Genomic DNA, 25,693 nt, shown 5'->3' on the forward strand with positions numbered 1-25,693 from the left:
TCTACATCCATACATGACTACTGGAAAAACCACAGCTTTGATGAGACAGACCTTTGTTGGCAAAGTAATGTCTCTGCTTTTTAACATGCTGTCTATATTGGTCATAAGTTTTCTTCCAAAGAGGAAGCATCTTTTAATTTCATGGCTGCAGTCGCCATCTGCAGTGATTTTGGAGACCGAAAAAATGAAGTCAGCCACTGTTTCCACTGTTTCCCCATCTATTTGCCATGAAGTGATGGGACCAGATGCCATGATCTTAGTTTTCTGAATGTTGAGTTTTAAAACAGCTTTTTCGCTTTCCTCTTTCACTTTCATTAAGAGGCTCTTTAGTTCTTCACTTTCTGCCATAAGGGTCGTGTCATCTGCGTATCTGAGGTTACTGATATTTCTCCCGGCAATCTTGATTCCAGCTTGTGCGTGATCCAGCCTAGCATTTCTCATGATGTACTCTGCATATAAGCAGAGGTGACAATATACAGCCTTGATGTACGCCTTTCCATATTTGGAACCAGTCTGTTGTTCCAGGTCCAGTTCTAACTGTTGCTTCCTGATCTGCATACAGGTTTCTCAAGAGGCAGGTCAGGTGGTCTGGTATTTCCATCTCTTTCAGAGTTTTCCACAGTTGATTGTGATCCTCACAGTCGATGGCTTTGGCATAATCAATAAAGCAGATGTTTTTCCGGAACTCTCTTGCTTTTTCGATGATCCAATGGATGTTGGCAATTTGATCTCTGGTTCTGCTGCCTTTGTTAAATCCAGCCTGAACATCTGGAAGTTCACGGTTGAAGCGTGGCTTGGAGAATTTTGAGCATTACTTTACTAGCATGTGAGATGAGTGCAACTGTGCGGTACTTTGAGCATTCATTGGCATTGCCTTTCTTTGGGAGTGGAATAAAAACTAACCTTTTCCAGTCTTGTGGCCACTGCTGAGATTTTCAAATTTGCTGGCATATTGAATGCAGCAATTTCACAGCATCATCTTTCAGGATTTGAAATAGCTCAACTGGAATTCCATCACCTCCACTAACTTTGTTCGTAGTGATGCTTCCTAAGGCCCACTTGACTTTGCATTCCAGGATGTCTGGCTCTAGGTGAGTGATCACACCATCGTGATTATCTGGGTCATGAAGATCTTTTTTGTATAGTTCTTCAGTGTATTCTTGCCATGTCTTCTTAACATCTTCTGCTTCTGTTAGATCCATACCATTTATGTCCTTTATTGAGCCCATCTTTGCATGAAATGTTCCCTTGGTATCTCTAATTTTCTTGAAGAGATCTCTAGGCTTTCCCATTCTATTCTCCTTATTTCTTTGCACTGTTCACTGAGAAAGGCTTTCTTGTCGCTCTTGCTATTCTTTGAAACTCTGCATTCAAATGGGTATATCTTTCCTTTTCTCCTTTGCCTTTTGCTTCTCTTCTATTCACAGCTACTTGTAAGGCCTCCTCAGATAACCATTTTGCCTTTTTACATTTCTTTTCCTTGTGGATGGTCTTGATCACTGCCTCCTGTACAATGTCACGAACCTCCATCCACAGTTCTTCAGGCACTCTGTCTACAGATCTAATCCCTTCAATCTATTTCTCACTTCCAGTGTATAATCGTACAGGATTTGATTTAGGTCATACCTGAATGGTCTAGTGGTTTTCCCTACTTTCTTCAATTTAAGTCTGACTCTGGCAATAAGGAGTTCATGGTCTGAGCCATAGTCAGCTGCCGGTTTTGTTTTTGTTGACTGTATAGAGCTTCTCCATCTTTGGCTGCAGAGAATATAATCAATCTGATTTCAGTGTTGACCATCTGGTGATGTCCATGTGTAGTCTTCTCTCATGTTGTTGGAAGAGGGTGTTTGCTATGACCAGTGCATTCTCTTGGCACAAGTCTATTAGCCTTTGGCCTGCTTCATTCTGTACTCCAAGGTCAAATTTGCCTGTTACTCCAGGTATTTCTCGACTCCCTACTTTTGCATTCCAGTCCCCTATAATGAAAAGGACATCTTCTTTGGGTGTTAGCTCTAAAAGGTCTTGTAGGGCTTCAGAGAATCGTTCAACTTCAGCTTCTTCAGCATTACTGGTCAGGGCATAGACTTGGATTACTGTGATATTGAATGGTTTGCCTTGGAAATGAACAGAGATCATTCTGTCGTTTTTGAGATTGCATCCAAGTACTGCATTTTGGACTCTTTTGTTGACTATGAGGGCTACTCCGTTTCTTCTAAGGGATTCTTGTCCACAGTAGTAGATATAATGGTCATCTGAGTTAAATTCACCCATTCCAGTCCATTTTAGTTCGCTGATTCCTAGAATGTCGACGTTCACTCTTGCCATCTCCTGTTTGAACACTTAAAATGTGCCTTGATTCATGGACCTAACATTCCAGGTTCCTTTGCAATATTGCTCTTTACAGCATCAGACTTTACTTCCATCACCAGTCACATCCACAACTGGGTGGTGTTGTTGCTTTGGCTCCATCTCTTCATTCTCTCTGGAGTTATTTCCCCACTGATCTCCAGTAGTATATTGAGCACCTGGGGAGTTCATCTTTCAGTGTCATATTTTTTGCCTTTTCATATTGTTCATGGGGTTCTCAAGGCAAAAATACTGAAGTGGTTTGCCACTCCCTTCTCCAGTGGACCACGTTTTGTCAGAACTCTCCACCATGACCTATCTGTCTTGAGTGGCCCTACACGGCATGACTCATAGTTTCAATGAATTAGACAAGACTGTGGTCCATGTGATCAGATTGGTTAGTTTTCTGTGATTGTGGTTTTCAGTCTGTCTGCCCTCTGATGGAGAAGGATAAGAGGTTATGGAAGCTTCCTGATGGGAGAGACTGACTGAGGGGGAAACTGGGTCTTGTTCTGATGGGCGGGGCCATGCTCAGTAAATCTTTAATCCAATTTTCTGTTGATGGGCGGGGCTGTGTTCCCTCCTTGCTGTTTACCTGAGGCCAAACTATCGTGGAGGTAATGAAGATAATGGTGACCTTCAAAAGGTCCCGTGCATGCACTGCTACACTCAGTGCCCCCAGCCCTGCAGCAGGCCACCACCGACCCATGCCTCCGCTGGAGACTCCTGGACACTCCCCGGCAAGTCTGGGTCAGTCTCTTGTGAGGTCACTGCTCCTTTCTCCTGGGTCCTGGTGCACACAAGGTTCTGTTTGTGCCCTCCCAGAGTCTATTTCCCAGTCCTGTGTAAGTTCTGGCAGCTCTATGGTGGGGTTAATGCCGACCTCCTCCAAAAGGGCTTATGCCATAGCCAGGTCTGCTACACCCAGAGCCCCTGCCCCAGCGGCAGGCCACTGCTGACCCTCACCTCCACAAGTGAGGCTCAAACATAGTTCTGCCTCAGTCTCTGTGGGGTCCCTGGGTCCTGGTGTGCACTTGGTTTGTTTGAGCCCTCTGAGCGTCTCTGGCAGGCATTTCCTAGTCAGCAGGGGTAGTAACAAGTGAAATGCATTTGTATGTAAAGGAACTCACTCCTTCCATTGGGGACCCTTTCTTTAAAAGTCTCCTGAGAGAAGTGAGTGAGGAACGTGAGAGAAGGAGAAGGAGGAGGTAACCTCTCCAAGGTAACAGCGGGAGGCCAGCACTCCCTTCAGGTATCAGCAGACAGATTCGGTCAAGGATGAACAAACTCACCCCAGCTGCAGCTGGTGACAAACAGCTGAAGCATCAGCGTCGTCCCAGTGGCTGCTACAAACGACGCCCCAGGCTCCATTCTCATACACTCCTACTGTGCCTTCAAAGGCGCTTTTGCCACCACGAAGCCGGACTGACCCTAAATGGAAAAGAATCCCCAGATCCTTGAATAGAACATAACCGTTTGAACACACTGAACATACTGAACGAGTCCTCGGGTAACATGCTGAGAGAGCCAGGCTTTCACTGTTCACAGCAAGTCCTTCTATCTTTAAAAGAGGATTTAGCAGGCACTTTTTTTTAAATTAACATCCTGATGTCAATGCTAAGGATACTTTCTTTCTTTATCCAGGCAAACAGAAGTCCAAAGGGAAAAAGTGGAAGACTGTGACTAATGGCAGATACTGCATCCCACATGTTTGATTACATCACATAGGAAGTTCTTATCACTTATGTATCACTTTCCATCTTCACGAGACATCACAGATTTTAAAAAAAGAAAAACAGAAACAAATACAATGCTGTTTATAAGTTACCTGTTATTGGCTGTTGTATCTTCCTTCTATCTGTTCTTCCACTAAAGAAGAATAAAATGTTTTTCCCCTTTTAGCCTCTACCAGTAGTTGTGAGAAGTCTAAAGACAATGTCTAAAATTTCAGAAAGGTGTTAAGTGTCAGAAATACTGTCTAATGTTAGTCTTAGGGAAACTGCCCCTAGGGAGACTGGTGTGGTGTAACTGAATGGCCCTTGAACTTCACTTCTCTTTACATATCATCCCCACTCAGCTGCTCCACAGTCCATAATTTGAGTCATTCTTCTCAGTCTTAAAAGAGTCAAAATTTAAATTAGAGCATCCCTGGGAAGATACTATTTTAAGTCTTATCCCTTAACTGTGGATCAAAGTGGTTACTAGGCTTACTGTGGTGATTATTTCATAACATATGCAAATTGCAATCACTATGCAGTACATCTGAAACCAACATAATAGCGTATATCAAATATATTTCAAGTTTTTTTTAAGTGTGCATCAAAGGACTACATTTCTCTTCTCACTGGCATTTATTCTTAGAGTCGGTCCTGAGGCTGCAGTTGAGACATGTGCAGAGGTAGAAGCAAACTCAGACAACTTAAAAATTTCATAAAAGTCTGTGAAAAGTCACTTAAGATGACCTTTGTTTCATAGGTAAAAGAAGTTAAGAAATTAAATTTTATTAAAAATTTCTGGCACATTTTACATATTTCAAAGTAATCTATGGCTTTATAATTATTTTTCAAAAATAATAGATTCTAAATCATCCATTCATTTCATTTGCATTAGCCTAGTCATCTATCACTATTATTTTCCACCCAATCATCCTTTAAAAATATAACTATTTAAGAAACACATATCCTATCTCTCATGATAAATACAAAGTGTCATTTAATTTAAACAAGAGGCAAGAACAAATGGAGACAAAGTTGCACTGCCAAATCCTGATTACTCAGGAGAGAAGGTGAGCGTGCATCATTCATATGGCAGATAATCTAAAACTGATTCATATATATTCTAACTTTCTTTAATTCAGACCAAGCAAGAGGAAGCCCTGTCTAGCTCAGTGAAAATGTTAGGGGGAAACACCAACTGAAACCGCTCACCCTGGCCAGGCACCACAGTAACCATCTCATGATTTATTTTATGACAGGAGGTCCTGGTAAAGAACATGAAACTAACAAGCCACCACCAACCAGAAGAATTTGGGAAAGCTCCAAAGGAGACACCAATCCCTATGTCCTACCAACTTCCCAGAATCCTCCTCGCTGGAATCCATCTTGACTGAGCAATGCCTGGACCAACAGGAAGGACCTGAGTCAGAATGACTGGCCAGAGACAACCCGGAAACTAATCTCATCACCATAGGTCCCAAGACTGTGAGCCATGGGGCAGAGCAATTCTCCTGGGTTTCCTTACAGTACTGCTCTCCACCCAGGCGCCCCTTTACCAATAAAATCTCTTGCTTTGTCAGCACATGTGCCTCCTCAGATAATTCCTTTCTCACTGTCAGACAAGAGCCTACTCTTGGGCCTTAGAAGAGGTCCCCCTTTCTACAACAAAAAGTGTGAGCTGTAGAATATTTTTAAAGAAATATGTCCAAAGAGTTTAACTGAACTTTAATGATTTCTTATAATCACAAAATGTCTTCTATAGAGACCCACATAATACTAATATCATGCACAGTAAAAATGTCTTTTGATTTTTTTCAAATCAAAGAATTCATTTGTTCACCTCAAACACATGTTATTTGAAATGATGTTTAATCCGAAAGTGAAAGTCACTCAGTCGTGTCCAACTCTTTGTGGCCCCATGACTATACAGTCCATGGAATTATCCAGGCCAGAATACTGGAGTGGGTAGCCGTCTCCTTCTCCAGGGGGATCATCTCAACCCAGGGAGCGAACTCAGGTCTCCCACATTGCAGGCGGATTCTTTACCAGCTGAGCCACCAGAGAAACCGTTTAATCTATTATCTGTTTATTAATTCACCACCACCACAAATACCACCGCCATCAAATTCTTCATGTCAAAGGGTTGGACAGAAGTTCTAGTAATGAAAACAAACTGGAACTCTACTCATGCATGTTAAATAATCACAATAAAATGTAAAATATTGCCCAAATCACTAAAAAGCTTTCAAAGAAGAAATGATGCAGGCATATTATCTAAATGATTAAGGCACCTATCTACAAATGAGGAGGAGAAAACTCTGCATAATATGTAATTGTTACCATAACATCATTATAACAAAAATGATAGCACTGGGAATAATTTCCAGGTCAATTATCAGTTCTACCATCATTTCTCACATGCACCAAACATGCTGTGAAAACCTGGATTTGTTTATCTGTATTTGTTATATGGCAAGAAATGTGGAGTGCTCATCCAATTTTCCTTTAACAAATGGATACAAATATTTGCAATTCTGGAAAGGCAGTTTGCATGTCAATGACTAGCGAATTCTCTGGAAGAATCCATTCTCAACACCAACATCCCCAAAACACACACCTGCCTAGCAGTGCCCCTCCACATAGTTTATCCTTTCCTTACGCCATAAAAATTTCCAAAATATCTGAGTAATCATCTACCTTGAACTCAGTGAGTATTTCTTACTGGTATGTAATTCTATGAGGTTTACACTTCTAATAATTTTTTGAAAGAACTTTAAAAAAAAAATATCAGCACGATAATATGCCTAAGATAAGAAAAGCATGAACACACAATTCATACTACATACATTTGAGACAGGAGGTAGTTTTTGTTTGGTTTTGGTTTTACTTCGTTCTTGCTTCACTTAGCTCTCTTAGAATGCTTAAGACGGTAGAACTGTAATTGGTTTCCCTTAATTTATGGATGAGGAAGCTACGGAGCCAACCAACTGAGCAGTTGCAGAGCCATGACAAACTGCCTCCCAGATTCCCTCCCTTGCTACCAGTCCCTTGCCTCCAAACCTGAGCAAAGACTTGGGATGCAATAAGCACTTTTCAATAGTTCAGGTACCACTTTATGCATTCTGCCATGTTGGCATTCACCAGGATGGTGAAATACTACAACAAATCTACCAAACATTACATGGGGATACACTAGCCAGGCAGATCCATAAGACAGTCTTAAGAGTTTCTCTATACTACAGAACACAAGAGAAGTGGCTTTCTGGTGATCTATATTTGAGGCTAATCCTCCAGTGGAGGCTGATTTGTCCCATGGGCTGTACAAATTTCTAGGACTGTACAAATTTCTAGGACTATACATTTGCACAAATTTATAGATACGCAATTACAAGAGGAAATAAAAAAAAAAAAAACCAGAGAGAGAGAGGATAAAACAATAAAGCAATCCACAAAGGCCAGAGCCTGGTAAACTCATTTTTATTACTATCTTACTAACAATAAAATTCTTCAGACAAATTCTAGACCAGATTCTTTGGTAAATATTGCTCCGTTGTCACAGCCTCTTATTACCAAAAATTGATCTGTCTTCCTTGGTTCATACTTTCCTACTTCTGCCCAGCACTTTGCGATGTTCCTCGTAGTCTCAGCTCATGTCTCTCAGCAACACCTCAGTGAATCCAGGGTTGCATGGTCTTAAAGTCTCTCATGTGCCAATTTGATGGAAAAATATTCTATTCTAAATATTCCTATTTTTTAAAAAGTGTTAATAACAATAATCTAAAATTTGAAGTCTCAGACAGAGGTTTTAGATCAACTATAGTAGTCATTACTAATTTACAGACTAAACCAGTAATAGAAAAAAGTCTGGAACTATAAAGCTATGCATGATGGCATGTCATGGAGAGGAGCCCCTAGAGTTCATGAAAAGAATTATTGCAAAAAAACAAAGAAAACTGTCAGTCGTACCAGCCTGTTGGTATAAACAACTACTTAAAGGCAAAATGTGCCAATACACAACAATGGTCAGAATTCTACTACCTTAATTCTCTGCCAAAAATGTTGAACTTGGGGTAGGATGGAGTGGGAGGTGGGAAGGAGGTTCAAAAAGAAGGGGACATACATATACCTCTGGCTGATTCATGTTGACATATGGCAGAAACCAACACAATATTGTAAAGCAATTATCCTCCAATTAAAAATGAGTACATTTTTAAAAGATGTTGAAATCACTGTCATTTTAGTTTACTACTATTTTTTATTATGTAAACACATCTCCAGTTTTTATAAAGGAAAAGGAACATAAAAGATTTTTGTTACAGAAATTTGCTTTATGGATAACTTAGCTACAAAAAAAAAAAAAATAGGGATTCCTAAAACAAAGAGACATTCCAGAGGGGTTCTCTTCTGCCATGTTATCAGTCTCACTCAATACAAGGTAATCTAGAGAAAGAGAGTTAACTAGATTAAAATTCTCTTCACAAGTTTCATCGGTTCTCAAGGCTATTGCAGTGGGCTGAATTCTTTTTTTTTTTTTTTTAATAAATTTATTTATTTTAGTTGGGGGCCAATTACTTTACAATATTGTAATAGTCCTTGCCATACATTGACATGAATCAGCCATGGGTTCACATGTGTTCCCCCTCCTGGACCCCCCACCCACCTCCCTCCCCATCCCATCCCTCCGGGTCATCCCATTGCCCCGGCCCCGAGCCCTTGTCTCATGCATCGAACATGGAATGGTGTTCTGTTTCACATATGATAATATACATGTTTCAATGCTATTCTCCCAGAACGTCCCACCCTCACCTTCTCCCTCAGAGTCCATAAAATTGTTCTATGCATCTGTGTCTCTTATTCTGTCTCGCATACAGGGTTATCGTTGAAAGATGGTGATGGGCTGAATTCTTTTCCCCCCAAAATATGCTTAAGCATTGACCTCCGGTGCCTATGAATGTGTGAATTTATTTGGAAATAGGGTCTTTGCAGAGGATCAAGATAAATGAGATCATTAGGGTGGGCTCCAATCCAGTATGACTATGATCTCATAAAAAGGAGAGATTTGGACAGACACCCATAGGGAGAATGCCATCCGGAGGTTGCAGTTACATTTCCACAAGCCAAGGAACTATCAGAAGCTAGGAGAGAGCCCTGGACCAGATCCTTTCCTACTGTCTTGAGAGGAAGTATGGCTCTGCTGACACTGATCTTGGACTTCCAGTCCCCAGAACTGTGAAATAACAAGTTTCTTTATTTAAGCCACTCAGTCTGTGTACTCATTACAGCAGCTCTAGCAAACTAATAGACCCATTCTGGTATTATCTCTCCATGGACAGCTGGCAAAACCATCCATACTTCAAGAAGACCTAAAAGAAATATCAGGAAAGGAACCAAACATGTCAGTTATCTTTGTTCTCTAAATCCAGCTCATTTCAAAATTAGTGAAATGAAAAGGTATGCCTATTTAGTTAACTCCTTAAAATATACTTATACAATAGCACTCACTCATGTGACAGAAAAAACAGCAAAAACAAAGATCCATCCCAGTATTCTGAACAGAATTAAAAATAAATATTTCTGAAATCTTGTAAAAATCACAGTTTGATAAATGAGGAATAGAAAATTAATGTTATCGCCCGAATCCTTTCTCATCCATTACTGAACTTCACAGAGGCACAAAATACTTAATTTTAGTCAGCTCTATTGTTCTGGTGGAACCAGAAATTCATGCTGGTGACATCAAGCTATTATTCAGATCTTTGACAAAAAGTATACTTAAAGCTGAAAGTGATGTAGAAATTTCAGTTTATGAACTATTAAAAAAACAGAACAAAAGTCCATTACATATTGGACAATTTAGTACACATATTTGACAATGAATTAAATATAATCTTATGCCTTCTACTAAAGGCAAAATTGGAAAAATATATTAAGTGATCATTTTCTGTCTTAATTATAAAACATACACCAAATAATCACATTGCCTAAAAACAACTGAATAGAGGATTAGTTAGTTGAATTTTTCAAGTACAGTTGGGGAGGCTACATTAATTTTTATGTTTTGTTTTTTTCCCTACAGCTTATTTGATAGTATTCAGGTATTCTATTTTGCCGGGAGAATATCAATAACCTCAGATATGTAGATGACACCACCCTTATGGCAGAAAGGGAAGAAGAACTAAAGAGCCTCTTGATGAAAGTGAAAGAGGAGAGTGAAAAAGTTGGCTTAAAGCTCAATGTTCAGAAAACTAAGATCATGGCATCTGGTTCCATCACTTCATGGCAAATAGATTGGGGAAACAGTGGAAACAGTGTCAGACTTTATTTTTTTGGGCTCCAAAATCACTGCTGATGGTGATTGCAGCCATGAAATTAAAAGACGCTTACTCCTTGGAAGGAAGGTTATGGCCAACCTTGATAGCATATTTAAAAGCAGAGACATTACTTTGCCAACAAAGGTCCGTCTAGTCAAGGCTATGGTTTTTCCAGTGGTCATGTATGGATGTGAGAGTTGGATGGTGAAGAAAGCTGAGCGCCAAAGAACTGATGCTTTTGAACTGTGGTGTTGGAGAAGACTCTTGAGAGTCCCTTGGACTGCAAGGAGATCTAATCACTCCATCCTAAAGGAGATCAATCCTGGGTGTTCATTGGAAGGACTGATGTTGAAGCTGAAACTCCAATACTTTGGCCACCTCATGCGAAGAGTTGACTCACTGGAAAAGACCCTAATGCTGGGAAGGATTGGGGGCGGGAGGAGAAGGGGACAACAGAGGATGAGATGGTCGGATGGCATCACTGACTCGATGGACATGGGTTTGGGTAAACTCCAGGAGTTGGTGATGGACAGAGAGGCCTGGCGTGCTGCGATTCATGGGGTCGCAAAGAGTCGGACACGACTGAGCGACTGAACTGAACTGAATTCTATTTTGTCAATGATTACACTTACCCATAACTGAAATCACTTTAGCATTGTGAAATAATAGATTTTACTCAAATCATGCCATGTCAAAATGAAATCATCTTTTAACATAGGAAGCATCCCCTTAAATATCCAACTGAACTATACTCACCCCCATTAGTCCTCATCTATAATTCATATTAATTGTTCATTTATTATTTATGTAGATACCTTTCATACTGAGAAAAATATGAACTTGTCAGGTTCAAAATGAAAGCATATCTTTTGAATAAGCAATTCTACCCATTTACATTGGGCTTACATAAATCTATAAGCCCATCCGGGAGATGGTGAGGGACAGGGAAGCCTGGAGTGCTGCAGTCCAGGGGGTCGCAAAGAGCCGGATACGACTGAGTGACTGAACACCACCACCACCAATTATTCATGCATTTAAAACATTATACAATATAATGCAAAAGAATAAGACAATATATGCATTTAAATAACTTTAGCAGAAAATTTTACAAATTGTGTTTATACTGTTCAGTAGCTAAGTCCACACATAAACACATAGTGTGGGTATTAACATTTTATTGTACAACTCTAAGTGATGAAATTAAACTACACTTAATAGTAAGTTTATCTGTCTCCCAGCGTACATATCACAGGAAAGGTAATAAAAAATGCCTAGTATTATTTTGACATTTCAACCAGAGAGTGGGCATCCTTAACCAGAGGACTTAGGTGATTTCTTATTCATCTTTGTAAGTTCTGTTCCTGGGCTTCTCTGGTGGCTAAGCAGTGAAGAATTCGCCTGCCAATGCAGGAGGCACGGGTTCGATCCCTGGGTCGGGATGAGCCCCTGGAGAAGGAAATGGCAACCTACTTCAGTATTCTTGCCTGGAAAATTCCATGGACAGAGGAGCCTAGCGGGCTACAGTCCATGGGGCTGCAAGAGTCAGACACAACTTGTCAAAAAACAACACCTACACCTTACAACAACAACAAACAAAAAAGAAGCAACTAATCTTAGGAAACATCTTGCTAAGAAATGCACAAAATAAACAGGAAAAGTGCAGATGCTCCCAGACACAGCTCAAAGACTGGCGGCAGCCGGATGCTGATATACTGAGTGCAGTTCCTGGAGAAGGCGCTTGGGGGCAGCACTCTCGCTGCTGAGGGGGGTGTGCGCCGCCGCTATAATGTTCAGTTGCTAAGTCGTGTTCAGCTCTGCTACAACAGGGACTGCAGCAGGCCAGGCTCCTCTGTCCTCCGCTATCGCCCTGAGTTTATAACGGCTCCCAGCAAAACAAACACTGAGAGCACTTGTAAATTTTCACCATTTTTCATAAAAGTGAAAATTGGATTTCCTTTGGTTAGCGAAAACAAGTACTGATGTAGGTCTTTCTTAAAAGTGAAGCGGCATAAAGCAAACTTTCAAAAAGTGGGGGATACCTGTATAAGGATTGTATGGTCAGGCCATCCCAGATGGCCGTCCCCTTGCTCTCAGTACATCCCTCTGTTCCATCAGTCCCTGCGTTACACCCTACTCAGGTGACTGACCTTCCCTCTTAATCATAGAGCCTAATCAGTCAACTCCTACATACCTGCCCCAACTCCAGCTAGGGACTGTGTGAATTCTTAGAACAGAGCATCTCCACTATGACAGCTTATCAAAGGGGTGGTGAGAGGTGTGCTCCTCTGCTGGTTTCCCTGGTAACCAGTGAGCCAACCTGACAAGTCAATTTCCTCTATAACTGGTAACCTCCCTCTCCACCTCCCAGCCCCAGCTCTCACCTCTATTCCTCCTACCTCACACTCCCTACACACACACACACACACACACACACACACACACACACAGCAAAGACTACTGCCATGTCCTGCTCACCGCCTGCCACACCTGGTGAGATGCTGCTTCAGGAGCTGGCTGCAGACATGTAAGGCCCCCGCATCCATTAAACCATGGACGTAGGAGGCTGGGCAGGCACCAGGGCTTGCAAGTTTGTGGTGTGCAGCCCAAGAGGACAAACCTCAGTCACATTTTTTGACAGACTCTGTTGGTTCTCTTGAATAACTACCTGCTTCTCCCTGCCAGGCGAGGCCCCACGTGTTCAGAGGTCAATCCTGACTAATACAGGCAAAGCATGGTAACTGCATTTTCCTTCCCAGAGAGTGCCAGGAAGGTCTGAGCAATGAAACACAGGAGGGAATCTGTGCAGAAGTTCTGGGAAGGTCTCCTTGCTCTTTCAATGGGACATACATAAAGAGGATACCCTATCTTGCTTCTTCAAGTTATTCTATCTCAATATAAAATCTGGAATAACCATCAGTCTAAGGATAAAACCACACTTTGAAAATAATAGAATCAAGAGAGTAGCAGAGAGATAGAGATGTACTATGTTGGAGCCCGACTTCTTGTAATATGAACAACAAACCTCCTTATTTATTCAGTCATTTTGAATTAGGTTTTCTATTCTTTGCCATCAAAATTGCGTGAACTGATCCAAGCCACATTCATATCCAAGTTCATAATCATCACCTGTTTTCCTTCCCAAACTTCACAGCCATCTTTATTTTCAGTTAGTAAAAACATATATACATTTTGTTCCAATCTTTTCCCTTCAACCTTATCATGAGCATTTTTCCATCTTCTATAGACAATCTTCACAATTATCACTTAGGAGCTGCACCACACACTGACTCTTTGAGACCCTATGGACTGTAGCCTGCCATGTTCCTCTACCCATGGGATTCTCCAGGCAAGAATACTGGAGTGGGTTGCCATGCCCTCCTCAGAGGATCTTCCCGACCCAGGGATTGAACCCACGTCTCTTATGTCTCCTGCACTGGCAGGTGGGTTCTTTACCATTAGTGCCACCTGGGAAGCCCTTAGGACCTGCACAGTATACATCAAATAAAGGGATCTCTGAATAATACATTATTGCTGCGCACTTAGGTTTGCCTTCACAGTTAAAAAACCAATTACTTTTACAAAGGTTACCTTCACACACACACACACACACACACACTGCATAAATATAAATATATAAGTATATATGCTTCATAAATATATCCATATTTATATATGAATAAATATATATATTTAATAAATATATATGCAGTAAGAGAGTGTGTGTATGTGTGTCTGTGTACAGTGTGTGTCCAGGATAATCACTCATAAAAGGCAATAGTAACTGAACATCTAATTTTCTTCTTAAAATTTTTTTCACATTACTGAAGAGTCTGATAATGCCTCCAAATCAAAAGTATTTTATATCTGCCTTAGCCTGAAAAGGAGATTGAGCTCAATATCTAAAATCCAGCCAGGAAATGTATCAAATCTGTTGTTGCTAATAAATGATTTTAGCATCTGCTACATAGAATCAAGATGCAGCATTAAAAAAATTTAAAAAGGGACAGCTTTCAGCCAACTTTTTAATTAACCTTCACTTCAAACACCAGATGGACTTCAAAGAATACAGCCTGTAAACAGCAGCATTTATCCCACAAGACCACTATCTCTATTTGAATCAGATTTGGGTGAACAGATTAGCAGGACATGACAAAAAGTCAGATCTATGAATCATTCTTTCTGGTAAAATCTCAGTTATTAGAGCACTATTGATTCTTCTATCTATTTTACCTATCAGTCACTTAAGGTTGAGTTCCACTCAGCTGCTTGTAACAAAGAGGAGTTCCCAGCACAGTGCAAGCAAGTTGCCCCACCTGAGGGGCCAACCTGAGACTAGAGAAGGGATTTCCCTTTCCAGTCAGGAAGTCGTAAATTACTGGGGCTCCCCAGGTAGCACAGTGGTAAAGACTCTGACTTTCAAGCACTGCAGAAGGAAATGGCAACCCACTCCAGTGTTCTTGCCCGGAGAGTCCCAGGGATGGGGGAGCCTGGTGGGCTGCCGTCTATGGGATCGCACAGAGTCGGACACAATTGAAGCGACTCAGCAGCAGCAGCAGCAGCCAATGCAGAAGACACAAGAGATGGGGGTTCGATCTAGACGATTCCTTGGAGGCGGAAATGGCAACCCGCTCCAAGTATTCGGGCCTGAAAAATTCCATGGACAGAGGAGCCTGGTGGGCTACAGTCCACGGGGTCACCGAGAGACAGATCCAACTGAGCGACTGAGCACATTCCTGGAGGTCATCAGTCACCTGTTAATTCTTCCTGTAGAAATGTCAAAACTAACCTGGCTCACATTCAGTTAATAAATCATATTCTGGTGAGCTAAGTTGGTATTACCCCACACTGGTCAAATAACAAGTGTGGTACCATTTTCTAAAACCACACAAAAAGTTACCATAGGCCTGCCGTATGTGCATGCATGCTAAGTTGTTTCTCCTTGCGATCCTACTGCCTGTAGCCCGCCAGGCTCCGCTGTCCATGGGATTCTCCAGGCAAGGATACTGGAGTGGGTTGCCATGCCCTCCTCCAAGGGCATCCTGACCCAGGGATCCAACCCAGGGATTGAACCTGCATCTCTTATGTCTCCTGCATTGGCAGGAGGGTTCTTTACCACTAGTGTCACCTAAATCTAGTAGGATTAAGTCACAGAATGGCAGATTCAGCTGACGTGACCACCCACCGCTACACAGCTTAGGTGGGTTCTGATGCCCTCCCCTGGTTTTCCCTGACTGTGGCAATGAGTTTTCAGTTTCCAAATGACCTTGACTGCTCATTAGAAATGCACATTCCTCAGCCAGATTCCGGAGATTACTTAAACAGGGTCTCAAGGCTAGAGCCCAGGTATCTGTATTTTAATAAGCCCCCCCAACCACCACCCCCGTGCCATGATTCTAATGCTTATTGTAAGAACTAACTCTCCAGGCTGATTCAGGGTATTCCAATCCCCCAACGATTCTTTTATCACTGATTTGCAAGTTTCACACACCCAGGGCCCAGGCATAATCTTCCTTGTTCTGAGACATTTGAGCCATTGGAGTGTCCACGCCCTGCCCCACTCACCTGAGATCCCCCTGCCACCCCTTCAACTAGGTTTCAATCAACTTTCCACCTTGGAGACACCAGCTTCCTCATTTGTCTCCACGCAGCCAGGTACATGAAAATCTAGCCTCCAGTATATTTTTCAAAGGAGGGATTCCGTTACAATTAATCTTCTTTCCTTTTGTTCAAGCTATTTTTTGTTTAAAAAAGAAAGAGAACGAAAACCCTGGATATTTTCAAGCCATAAGAGACTGGAAATCACATGCATTGGGCCAAACATAGCTTCCTTTCTCTTTCCTTTTAAACTAGTCTTCAAGCTACAAAAATAGAATCATTAGGCTTTTCTACAGGCTTCCCAGGTGGCTCAGTGGTAAAGAATCCACCAGCAATGCAGGGGACACAGGAAATTCGAGTTCGAGTTCGTTCCCTGGGTGGGGAAGATCCCCTGGAGGAGGAAATGGCAACCACCTCCAGTCAGTATTCTTGCCTGGAGAATCCCACTGACTGAGGAGCCTGGCAGGCTACAGTCCATGAGGTCAAAAAGAGTTGGACACAATTGAGCAATTGAGCACACAGACTTTCTACATGTTTATATAATTAAAGAGGAAAATGAGCTATGGAGTGAAATGTGCACTATCTTATAATGTTCCTATAAGAATTAAATGAGACACTGGAGAAGGAAATGGCAACCCACTCCAGTATTCTTGCCTGGAGAATCCCAAGGACGGCAGAGCCTGGTGGGCTGCAGTCTATGGGGTCGCACAGAGTCGGACATGACTGAAGAGACTTAGCAGCAGCAGCAGCAGCAGAGGATGATGGAATCACTAAATGGGAGCATCTCCCATTGATATCTCCAGTTCTAGGTTACTTCTAGAGTCAAATGTAAACCTAGGGCCTCAAGGAAGACCACACTTCCTCTTGGTAGGAACCAACAGAATCAATTCCATGAAGACTTCGCATTTTTAAATTAAATATTCTGTGAGGAAAAGAAACATGGTATAGACACAAAGTGGGTTTTCTCACTGTGCCAGATGGGGAGACCACCTAGAACATGTAAGACAATCCTTATCAGTTCCTGGGTTACAGTAAAACTGATATTTCAGAAAAAAAAAAAAGAATTAAATGAGAAAACTAATATATAAAATGCTTAGCTCAGCATCCAACACAGAATGAATCCTCAATAAATCCTACCTGTTAACTATCAGGCTGGGCTGTTCTGGTACGTGCTCAGTGCTAGGAAAGTCCTTTGAATACATCTATCCCCAAACTGCCTTCTTCCAGATAAGGAAATCAAAGCTTGGGGGTTAAGAGTCCTACTCAACACTGTATAGCTACTGGCTGAGCCAAAGTGGACACCAGTGCTCTCCAGAGCACAATTCCATATTCTTTTCACCACACCATGATAGCTTTGTTTACACTCCTAACCGAATGTAGAACCAGGACAGCCATAGTTTCAGAACATGTCAGTCATTTTAAGGCATGACTATGCCCCGTCAGAAAGTGAGGAGTGAATGACAGACTGAGCCTGGAAAGTAATTAAATCATTACAGAGCCAGCAGACTGTTTTCCTGGTTCTTTTTTTTTTTTTTTGGGTGGGGGGGGGGAGTGTATTTATCTCCCATCTTGGGGGGTTTCTTTTGCTTCTCTTGTGTTCAGTCAGGCACTTTATTTCAGGAAGTACACACTATTATGCAGTGCTTAGAGTTTTGTCTAGTGAGAATTAGCTATCAGCATAAAGGTATCTATCCCAAAGAGTCTGTACTGATGTTAGGTTTAATTTTCTTTTCAACACAAGAGGGTGGGGAGAATGAACCGCCAAGCTATTCTCCTCATTCCGAATGTAAAATTTAAAAAATTATGTGTTAAACCGAGAACAATAGATCACTACAGTGTTTTAACTTTGAATTCTACTTATTTATATATATATGTATACACAATAGGAAATATGAAATATAATAATAGAAAAATGAAAAAAGTGTCAGTGTTTGCTAACCATGAGCTTTTACTACAAATAAAGAGTGAAACAGCACTAGGGCTGTCTGCCTGATATCACCTCAAATTTTTTATAGCCACATTGGCATTCTGTCTGTGTAACAAGTGTAGCGATGACTTCATTCTCTAGGATGAAGGATAATGGATCTTAACCTTCCTATCACTTCCCTTTAACTCAAAGCACTAATGCAACTGAAGGTACATATAAATAAAATTTTATGAAGGGAAAGAATGGCCCTGTGAAAGTTTAACCTCCAAATCACCAAAAGGTACAAAGTACAATATATCTCAGAATCACAATTAACAAAGCCCCTGCCACAAAGCTTGGATGGAGAGCTGCCAAAAATTTTTTTTAAGGAAAATCTAAACTTTGAAGAACTTTAGGGTTTTTTTCCACAACTATTAAAGAAAAAAAAAAAAAGCCCTAATGGTAAACAAAACGCCACCAACTCAAAACAAAGCACTGTTCAAAGGCAGATGATTCACTTACATTAAATCTACTAATGTGATCTTTCACATTAATTAATGTGAAACATCTTACCAACTTTATCTCTTTACCAACTAATTCCGGTTTTCCACAAATAACATATACAGTTGAATACTGGCATTCTTGAAAACAGCACTTGACTATATCAAGTTGCTTCTTCCCTAGAATAGTTACTATTCCTATCTTTTGCCTTTCTTTCTTCTCCACTCACTGATATTTACCACGCTGTGCCCCAGAACATGAACATCATTTGACAAGTCACATTTGGGCCCAGAAAGTTTGCAAAAACCTTTTCAAATACATGTCAACTGCGGGCAGAAATTGAGCGGGGGGGGTGTGGTAATTGATTGTCATATTAGATTTAATATTTCCCTTTCCAAAACAGGTAATTAGAAACTATCTTCTCTTTTACTTTGCCACTTCTACGTAAATACGGCACCATTCTCAAGGCAAAGCTGATGCAGAAAACACACATCCACGCCAAGCGCGCGCGCACACATCCCCTTCCCCTCCCCCCACACACATCACAGTGGCTGGAGACAAGCCCGCAGCCCGGAGACAAGCCGTCACCCAGGAGCCCCGAGAGTGCACCACCCTCCATTGAGACTGTCACCCCAGGTAACCGCACACAAAGCGCGCCTCGCTAGTTCACAGTCACGGTGCCAAGGTACTTGGACGGTAAGTCCGTGGCCGTCCACCTTCACACAGAGCGAGGCAAACCCGCAACCCCACCCGCTCTCACTTTCTCCTCCAGGAGCACCTAACGCGCTCGCCCACCCAGGCGGGCTCCCCGCCGGGCCCCGGTCGCCGCCGCTCCGCGGCCACTCACCCCGGCTGCAGTCGCAGTAGCCCCAGTCCACCTTGCCGCGGGCGTCCCCGTAGAAGCACCAGGGTCTGCCCGCGCCGTCCGGACTCCGGCAAAAGTTGTGGCGCTGCCCTCGCAGTTGCGCCCAGCCCGCCGGGGGCGACCGCGCGAGGAACGGTGGCACGTCTGCCCAGCGCAGACAAGGGGCGCCGGAGTCTGTCACGTTGGCCCCGGGCGCCCCGGCGGGGCAGTCCCCGGGAGGCGGCCGGGTCATGCGGAGGCCGTGCGCGCGCGAAGCGCGGAGCGCCGGAGGGGGGTGCAGGACGCGCGGGAGAGGGGGCGGCGGGGGCGTCTTCTGTGGCCGCCGCTGAGTGGCAAGGTAATAAGGGTCCTGGGGACCCCGAGAGGGCGCATGGTGATAGCGGTGGTGGAGCGGATAACCGAGGACCGAATCAAAGCTGACCACGCCGGGGAGCGCCCCGAGAATCAGAGCCACCGCGAAGTGGGGGAGCTTCATGGTGCCGGAGCCGCGGCGTCTGTTCCATGCTCCCCGGCTCCGCCGTTTCTGAAGGGGAGGCGGGGGAGGCGCTGCGCGTCCCCGGAACCCCCGCTCCAGCCCCCTCCCGCCCTCCCGCGCGCGGACCGCCTCCCGCCGCGGGGCCCGCTGCCGCGCCCCTGCTCGCTGCGCTCGGGAGCGGTCCCGGGCGGGGAAGGCGTGCGCTCCGCGGAGCCCTGGCTCGTAGAGAGGACCGGCCGAGAGAAGGCGCCGACCCGGGGACTCTGCCCTCTGGCGGCGGGCACAGGCGCGCGGTCTCGCCCCGGAGCCGGGCTCCGCGCTGTCCTTGCCGGGCTCCCGCTGTCAGCGCGCCGGGCCGGGCCAGATCAGCTCGCTGGCACCCCGGCGGCCTCGGGGTGCCTGAGCCAAGTCCGAGGGTGCCCACGCGGGGGACGGTCTTGGCTGCTCTTTGCCAGCAGCCGACACCACCACAGCCTTTCCGTCTGGCGGCTGCCAAACCTGCCACCAGCCCCTGCAGCCCACCTCTCCTCCACCCCTTTGCCGCGCTTCATTTCCTATGTTTTGAAATATTTATAAGTGTGGATGGGTTTAGTCCCTTGAAGTCCCGGGGTAAAAGCTATCAAAGCCCACTTGGAATGCCGAAGCCATTTTCCTGAGCTGTGAGCTCCTCAAGGACAAGACCACATTTCGTTTCCTTTATCTCCCAGTGCTTAAAACTTAAAACCGCGGGCCACACTTATTAGGCTCCAATAAACATTTGCTGAAATTAAATTCCTGAACCGACCCAGGGAAAGCAGGTCGAGCCTTTCTACTTCCTGCCACCCACTCTCCACCCGGTGCCCTGAACAACACCAGTTGTTTGGTTATTATTGGGATTCAGTGAAGCCCTCTTAATACCAAATTTCCTTTCTAGCCAGAGACGACTTCATCCGTCCGGGTCTCCATCCTATCCAAAAAGCCCATCCCTCTAACACCTGCCTCGTTTTGGCCGAGCATGGGACTTGAGTTAAGCCTACTCATTTGCCTCTCCACAGTGGACTCTGTCCACCGGCAACTCTATAGCTGTTGGCTCGACCTTAGGAAAGCCTTTTCAACAGCTCCCCCGATTTGCACTGCCCCACTTCCCCGGCCAGAAAAAAAAAAAAGTTGGTTTAGAATCTTTTTAAAAATCCCTGAAGCTGGATGTTTTAGGGATTTCCCCCTTCAGTTGTTCCTGACTATGCCACGGAAGTTAAACAAGAAACAAGGAAGGCCAATAAAAAAGGTAATGTTTTACATCCTGGCATAATCGTGTTGAAGTGTAGGGGAGACCGGCTGCCCCACAGTATACTGTTGTTTAGTCGCTACTCTTTTATGACCCCATGACTCTTTTGTAGCCCACCAGGCTCCTCTGCCCATGGGTTTTCTCAGGCTAGAACCCTGGAGTGGGTTGCCGTTTTCTTCTGCAGGGGATCTTCCTGACCCAGGGATCCAACCGGAGTCTCGTGCATCGCAGGCAGATTCTTTAGTGCGGAGCCACCTGGGAATCCCATCGTACACTCCTCTGAAGAAAACTTGAACATTAAATGTTTATTGTTAAAACCTAGTTTCAGTTAGAAACTGAATTAATTTCCTACCCCCAACTCAAATAATCTTAATTTAACCATTCTGAATCATATTACTGTTTTCTTAATTTTTCACCCCTGTTAATGAAATATCTGATTTTTACTTAGAGAAGTGGACAAATGAACAATATTAGGCATCCAGGAATGTGTTTATTAAATCTTTATTCAAGATGTTTTTGCTCCAGATGCTTTTACCCACTGTTTCATTTTTTTTAAACTTACACTTTTCTGATTCCAAAAGCATAGTTAAAACTGTACTTGGCGAAGAAGAGTAAAGTTAAAATACATATTTGGGGGAAGTTGATTTACTTATTTTAGTAGAGGTCAGCAGAATTCACCAATCACAGATTTTTTCTTTTTTTTTTTTACTTAACCATTGATTTGTACACTTTATTTTTTTAATTACTTCTTTATTTTTATTTATTTGTCTGTGCTGGGTCTTGGTTGTAGCACATGGGCTCTAGTTCCCTGACCAGGGATTGAACCCAGGCCCCTACAGTGGGAGCACGGAGTCTGAGCCACTGGACCATCAGGGAAGAATCACAGTTTAGTCAGTTCAGTCGCTCAGTCGTGTCCGACTCTTTGCAACCCCATGAACCGCAGCACGCCAGGCCTCCCTGTCCATCACCAACTCCCAGAGTTTACCCAAACTCATGTCCATCGAGTCAGTGATGCCATCCAGCCATCTCATCCTCTGTCGTCCCCTTCTCCTCCTGCCCCCAATCCTTCCCAGCATCAGGGTCTTTTCCAATGAGTCAACACTTCGCATGAGGTGGCCAAAGTAGATTCCGACAAATCATAGATTCTTTGTCTATTATAGGTGACAGTTCTAAAAGGAATCACCCCTTTTCTTCAAAACTGAGTCTCCACCTTCTGCCACTCACATGATGGTCCAAGAAAGGCTCGCCCTGGGATTCTGATCGGCCCGCTTAGCCCTGCTTCTCTCCTTTCTCTGCATGGCTCCTACACCCAGGGCTTTCACACTTGCTGAGAGTCTGGAGGCAGACCTGGTCCCAGTGTACCTATGCACCTTGGAGAGAGGAAAATAACAAGAAAGAAGTGAGTAGAAGAGAAGATGGTTGGAACTGAGCTCCCAAGAATAGGGACCCTGGTGTGGCCTCTTCTCCAGCCCGTTTTACACCTAAGAGGAACTGACAATTTTCCAAGGTCTACTTAACAGTTAACAAGTTATGAAGCTGATTCATACGAAGTGGAGTTATCCACAGAAAATTCCACATCTGGATGTAATCGCCTCCATTTTAAAGCGTACCCTTTCCGAGATGATAAAACAGCACGTCTGTAATTGGACTGTGAAGTCAAGGGCCTCGATTTGGGTTTTGTCCTCTATTTTACAGGGAAAGTATGACTTAAACAGACCTGCTCTTTATGTATTACTCCGCCCTCCTGCTAATCTCTTCCTTCCCTCTCTTCCTTCATTCCTCCTGGCTGCTACCAACATGCAGATGTTTAGGATTTCCAATTCCCCATCCGATGGAATGGATTCCCCTTCCCTGATTTGCGTTTCTCCCTCCTGCCTCTGTCACATTACACTGCCTGTGTTGGGGGCTGGGGGAGAAGCCTCCCTCCACCCCGGAGAACCACCACCTAGCCACCGCTCCTCAGCCGCTCCTCACCCGGTCACACACAGCAAAGCCAAAGGAAAGGGGGCGGCAGCTCCATCGTGTTACAGCTGCAAGAAGCCCACTGTGGATGCTTTCTCTGCTTTCCAATCCCTTCAGCAGCGCTAAAGGAGCCAGGAGAAGGAACAGAATGAAACAGATGACACTTGGCAGGCATTTCCCAGCACAACCCTTCAAAAGCCCCATGAGGTCCCCCAGTCTCTCTTGTCACCTCTGTAACCTCCAGTTCCATCAAGCAACCTGGGTGACAAAGGCTCAAGAGCTCAACTATCCCCAGCCTCCCAGCCAAAAACCTAAAAAGGGAAGTGAAGAGGGGTGTCTCCCTGCCCACCTCACAGCAGGGAGGAGGTGCAGCCTTGGGGGTGGAGCCGGGCGCGAGTATTGAATACATGTGCATACCTGCACTTTACTGTGGCAACTGTGTTATATAGGGACATTTGGTTTTATGGTCGTTTAGGGGATCATTATGCTTTACCTACATAATGGACTGAATATACAGAGTTCTAAAGCCAATACACCAAATAACTTGGATAAGTTCCATGTACAGTTTGGGTACTGCCTGTATTTGGAAAAGCAAAATGCAGTATTTACTTGAACAATTCCAAGTGCAAAAATATTGTTAAAAAAGAAACACTGGGCATTGTTCTTTCACATAAAAGCAAAAATATATTAAATAATATCAATAACATAAGTCCATGTCTAGGGACTGTGGAAGATTTAAAATTATAAGACATTATCAGGCCTTTGGTCAAGGGGGGGTGGATACAACAAAAGAACATATAGTATTTAGTTAAAAGTTCTGGAAAATAAAAGAAAGGTCCAGAAAACAAGTAATGAATTGCTAAATGAATGGCACAGTGGTTTGGCCAAAGGGGCTCTGCTTGACTCATTGTATTCATAATGCTTTTAAGAGGCATTTGATCTCTATTTTCCTTATTGTTTTAAATAGAATTTTATAAAACAGAATACTTTTTTGTTTCCATTTATTTTAGAAAGTTCATCTAACCTTGGTGTAATCCCTACCTGGAAATTAATTCTGTAGGTTCATTTTCAGGCTTACTCAAATTATACATAGGGTATATGAAGAATATAGATGTAAATATATAGATTTTCATTGTTGTTTTGTTGCTAAGTCATGTCTGACTCTTTTGTGACCCTATGGACTGTAGCCTGCCAGGCTCCTCTGTCCATAGGATTTCCCAGGCAAGAATACTGGAGTGGGTTGCCATTTCTCTCTCCAGGAGATCTTCCCGAACCAGGGGTCAAACCAGCATCTCCTACATTGGCAGGAGGTTTCTTTACCCCTGCGCCCCCCCAAAAGAAAAAATGTTATTTTGGCCTTGAAATATCTTAAGCAAGTTCCCTTAGTTTCCTAAGTCAAAGGCTCAGCATCTTCAAAAAAGGGATAGTAATCATGTTTCCAAGATAGATCTGATGGGGGGAGGTAACTGAGATAATGCCTATAAACTGATGAGCAGAGCACTCAGAAAGTGCCAACTATAATGCGGTAGATTAGCCTCAGTAACTGCCTTTGAGTTTTAACTCCTCAGAGTAAGTCACTCTGTGAAAACCTGCCTCCACAAAGCAGAAAATCCCCTCCCTACCACGCCCCTGTCCCTTGCTGCCCCCCAGCATCTCCCCTCTAAGATGGAAGACAAATATGCAGCCACCCTAGCTTCACTCCCCTGAACACTAGTCCTGTCTGATGGGTTTTCTGTCTCCTCATCCCCACAGGTTTGGTCCCTGAAAGCCAAGGCACTCCGGACAAACCCGAATGAACTTTCTGGTCAACCCATCACTAGATATTTTGAGTTAAAACTCTTTTCCTGAGCCGTCTGCCTGAGGATAATGAGTAGTTTTCAAATCTCTCAGTTGCAAGTGAGCTGTGGTCACTTGTAAAAGGAGTAAACAGATAGAAAGAAAAACCTGGCTAGAACTGTTTGCCGGTGATCTGGGAAGCACAGAATCTCCGTGTTGAAAAGGACTTAGAGCCCCAACTCTGTCAAATGCAGGAAACCTTTCTAGAATTTCCTAACAAGTAGACTTCCAGGTATTTTTTAAAAACTATGGGTGGGGGAAATTTCTACTTGGAAGCTAGCTCACTCTGTCTCTAGAAAATCCAAATTGTTAGGAAAATCTTCCCATCTACTAAGCCACAAGTTGCCTCCAGGTGGAAACCTACTTTATCCAGCTATGATGCTGGTTATACTCCTACTGATTTAGAGTCCAGCAGACCTGGGTTCAAATCCCTATTAAATTTATTAGTTTCCTGGCCTCCGGGGGGGGCAGTGGTATTAAAGAATCTTTTCTCCCCAACTTCTTTCACGTTCAAGAAAGAGATCTCCCCATTTGGAGTGTGCAGATCCAAGAACGGCAATTGATTCGCATTACTGGACTCCCTTAATAGTATTATTGTGGGAGGTATGAGTCTGTGTAAGAATAAATGTTCAATGTCCTATTTTCCCTCCTTTTGCTTACTGTTTTCCCTACTTCATCACTGGAATCTTAGGGACCATAAAGTTGAGATTTGGACCTGGGTTGAGGTTGAAAGAGAGGGAGAGAAGCAGTTTAGCTGTTTAGTTGTTTGCCTACCTGGTGGCTCAGATGGTAAACAATCTGCCTGCAATGCAGGGTACCTGGGTTCTATCTCTGGGTCAGGAAGATCTCCTGGAGAAGGGAATGGCAACCCACTCCAGTATTCCTGCGTGGATAATTCCATGGACAGAGGAGCCACA

The 25,693-nt window shown here is 43.6% G+C and overlaps 3 protein-coding genes across 6 annotated transcripts in view; 2 read left to right on the forward strand and 1 right to left on the reverse strand.

The window, feature by feature from the left end:
* LOC145506735 (uncharacterized) overlaps window positions 1–5,643 on the forward strand; it is an 82,368-nt gene extending 76,725 nt beyond the window's left edge. For 3 of the 4 annotated variants that reach the window (XR_014054268.1, XM_081492044.1, XM_081492033.1), the window contains one exon: window positions 5,321–5,643. The gene's annotated coding sequence lies outside the window, so the exon portion shown is untranslated. Of the gene's footprint in view, window positions 1–3,990; window positions 5,132–5,320 lie in introns of all 4 variants that reach the window. The other variant, XM_081492047.1, reaches the window with a different exon arrangement.
* The window catches only part of LOC145505946 (neurotrypsin-like), a 74,687-nt gene extending 54,923 nt beyond the window's left edge, over window positions 1–19,764 (reverse strand). Inside the window, 2 exon segments of the mRNA XM_081489337.1 lie at window positions 3,639–3,777; window positions 19,222–19,764. Of these exon segments, the coding sequence (XP_081345463.1) occupies window positions 3,639–3,777; window positions 19,222–19,714 (632 nt within the window). The 5' untranslated portion in view covers window positions 19,715–19,764.
* Window positions 18,919–25,693, forward strand: part of LOC145506098 (liprin-alpha-1-like) — a 117,136-nt gene continuing 110,361 nt past the window's right edge. Inside the window, exon 1 of the mRNA XM_081489903.1 lies at window positions 18,919–19,010. The gene's annotated coding sequence lies outside the window, so the exon portion shown is untranslated. The remainder of the gene's footprint in view (window positions 19,011–25,693) is intronic.

The sequence above is a fragment of the Giraffa tippelskirchi genome, chromosome 1 (genome assembly GCF_054371585.1).
Source record: "Giraffa tippelskirchi isolate mGirTip1 chromosome 1, T2T-mGirTip1v1.2.pri, whole genome shotgun sequence".
Lineage (NCBI taxonomy): Eukaryota > Metazoa > Chordata > Mammalia > Artiodactyla > Giraffidae > Giraffa > Giraffa tippelskirchi.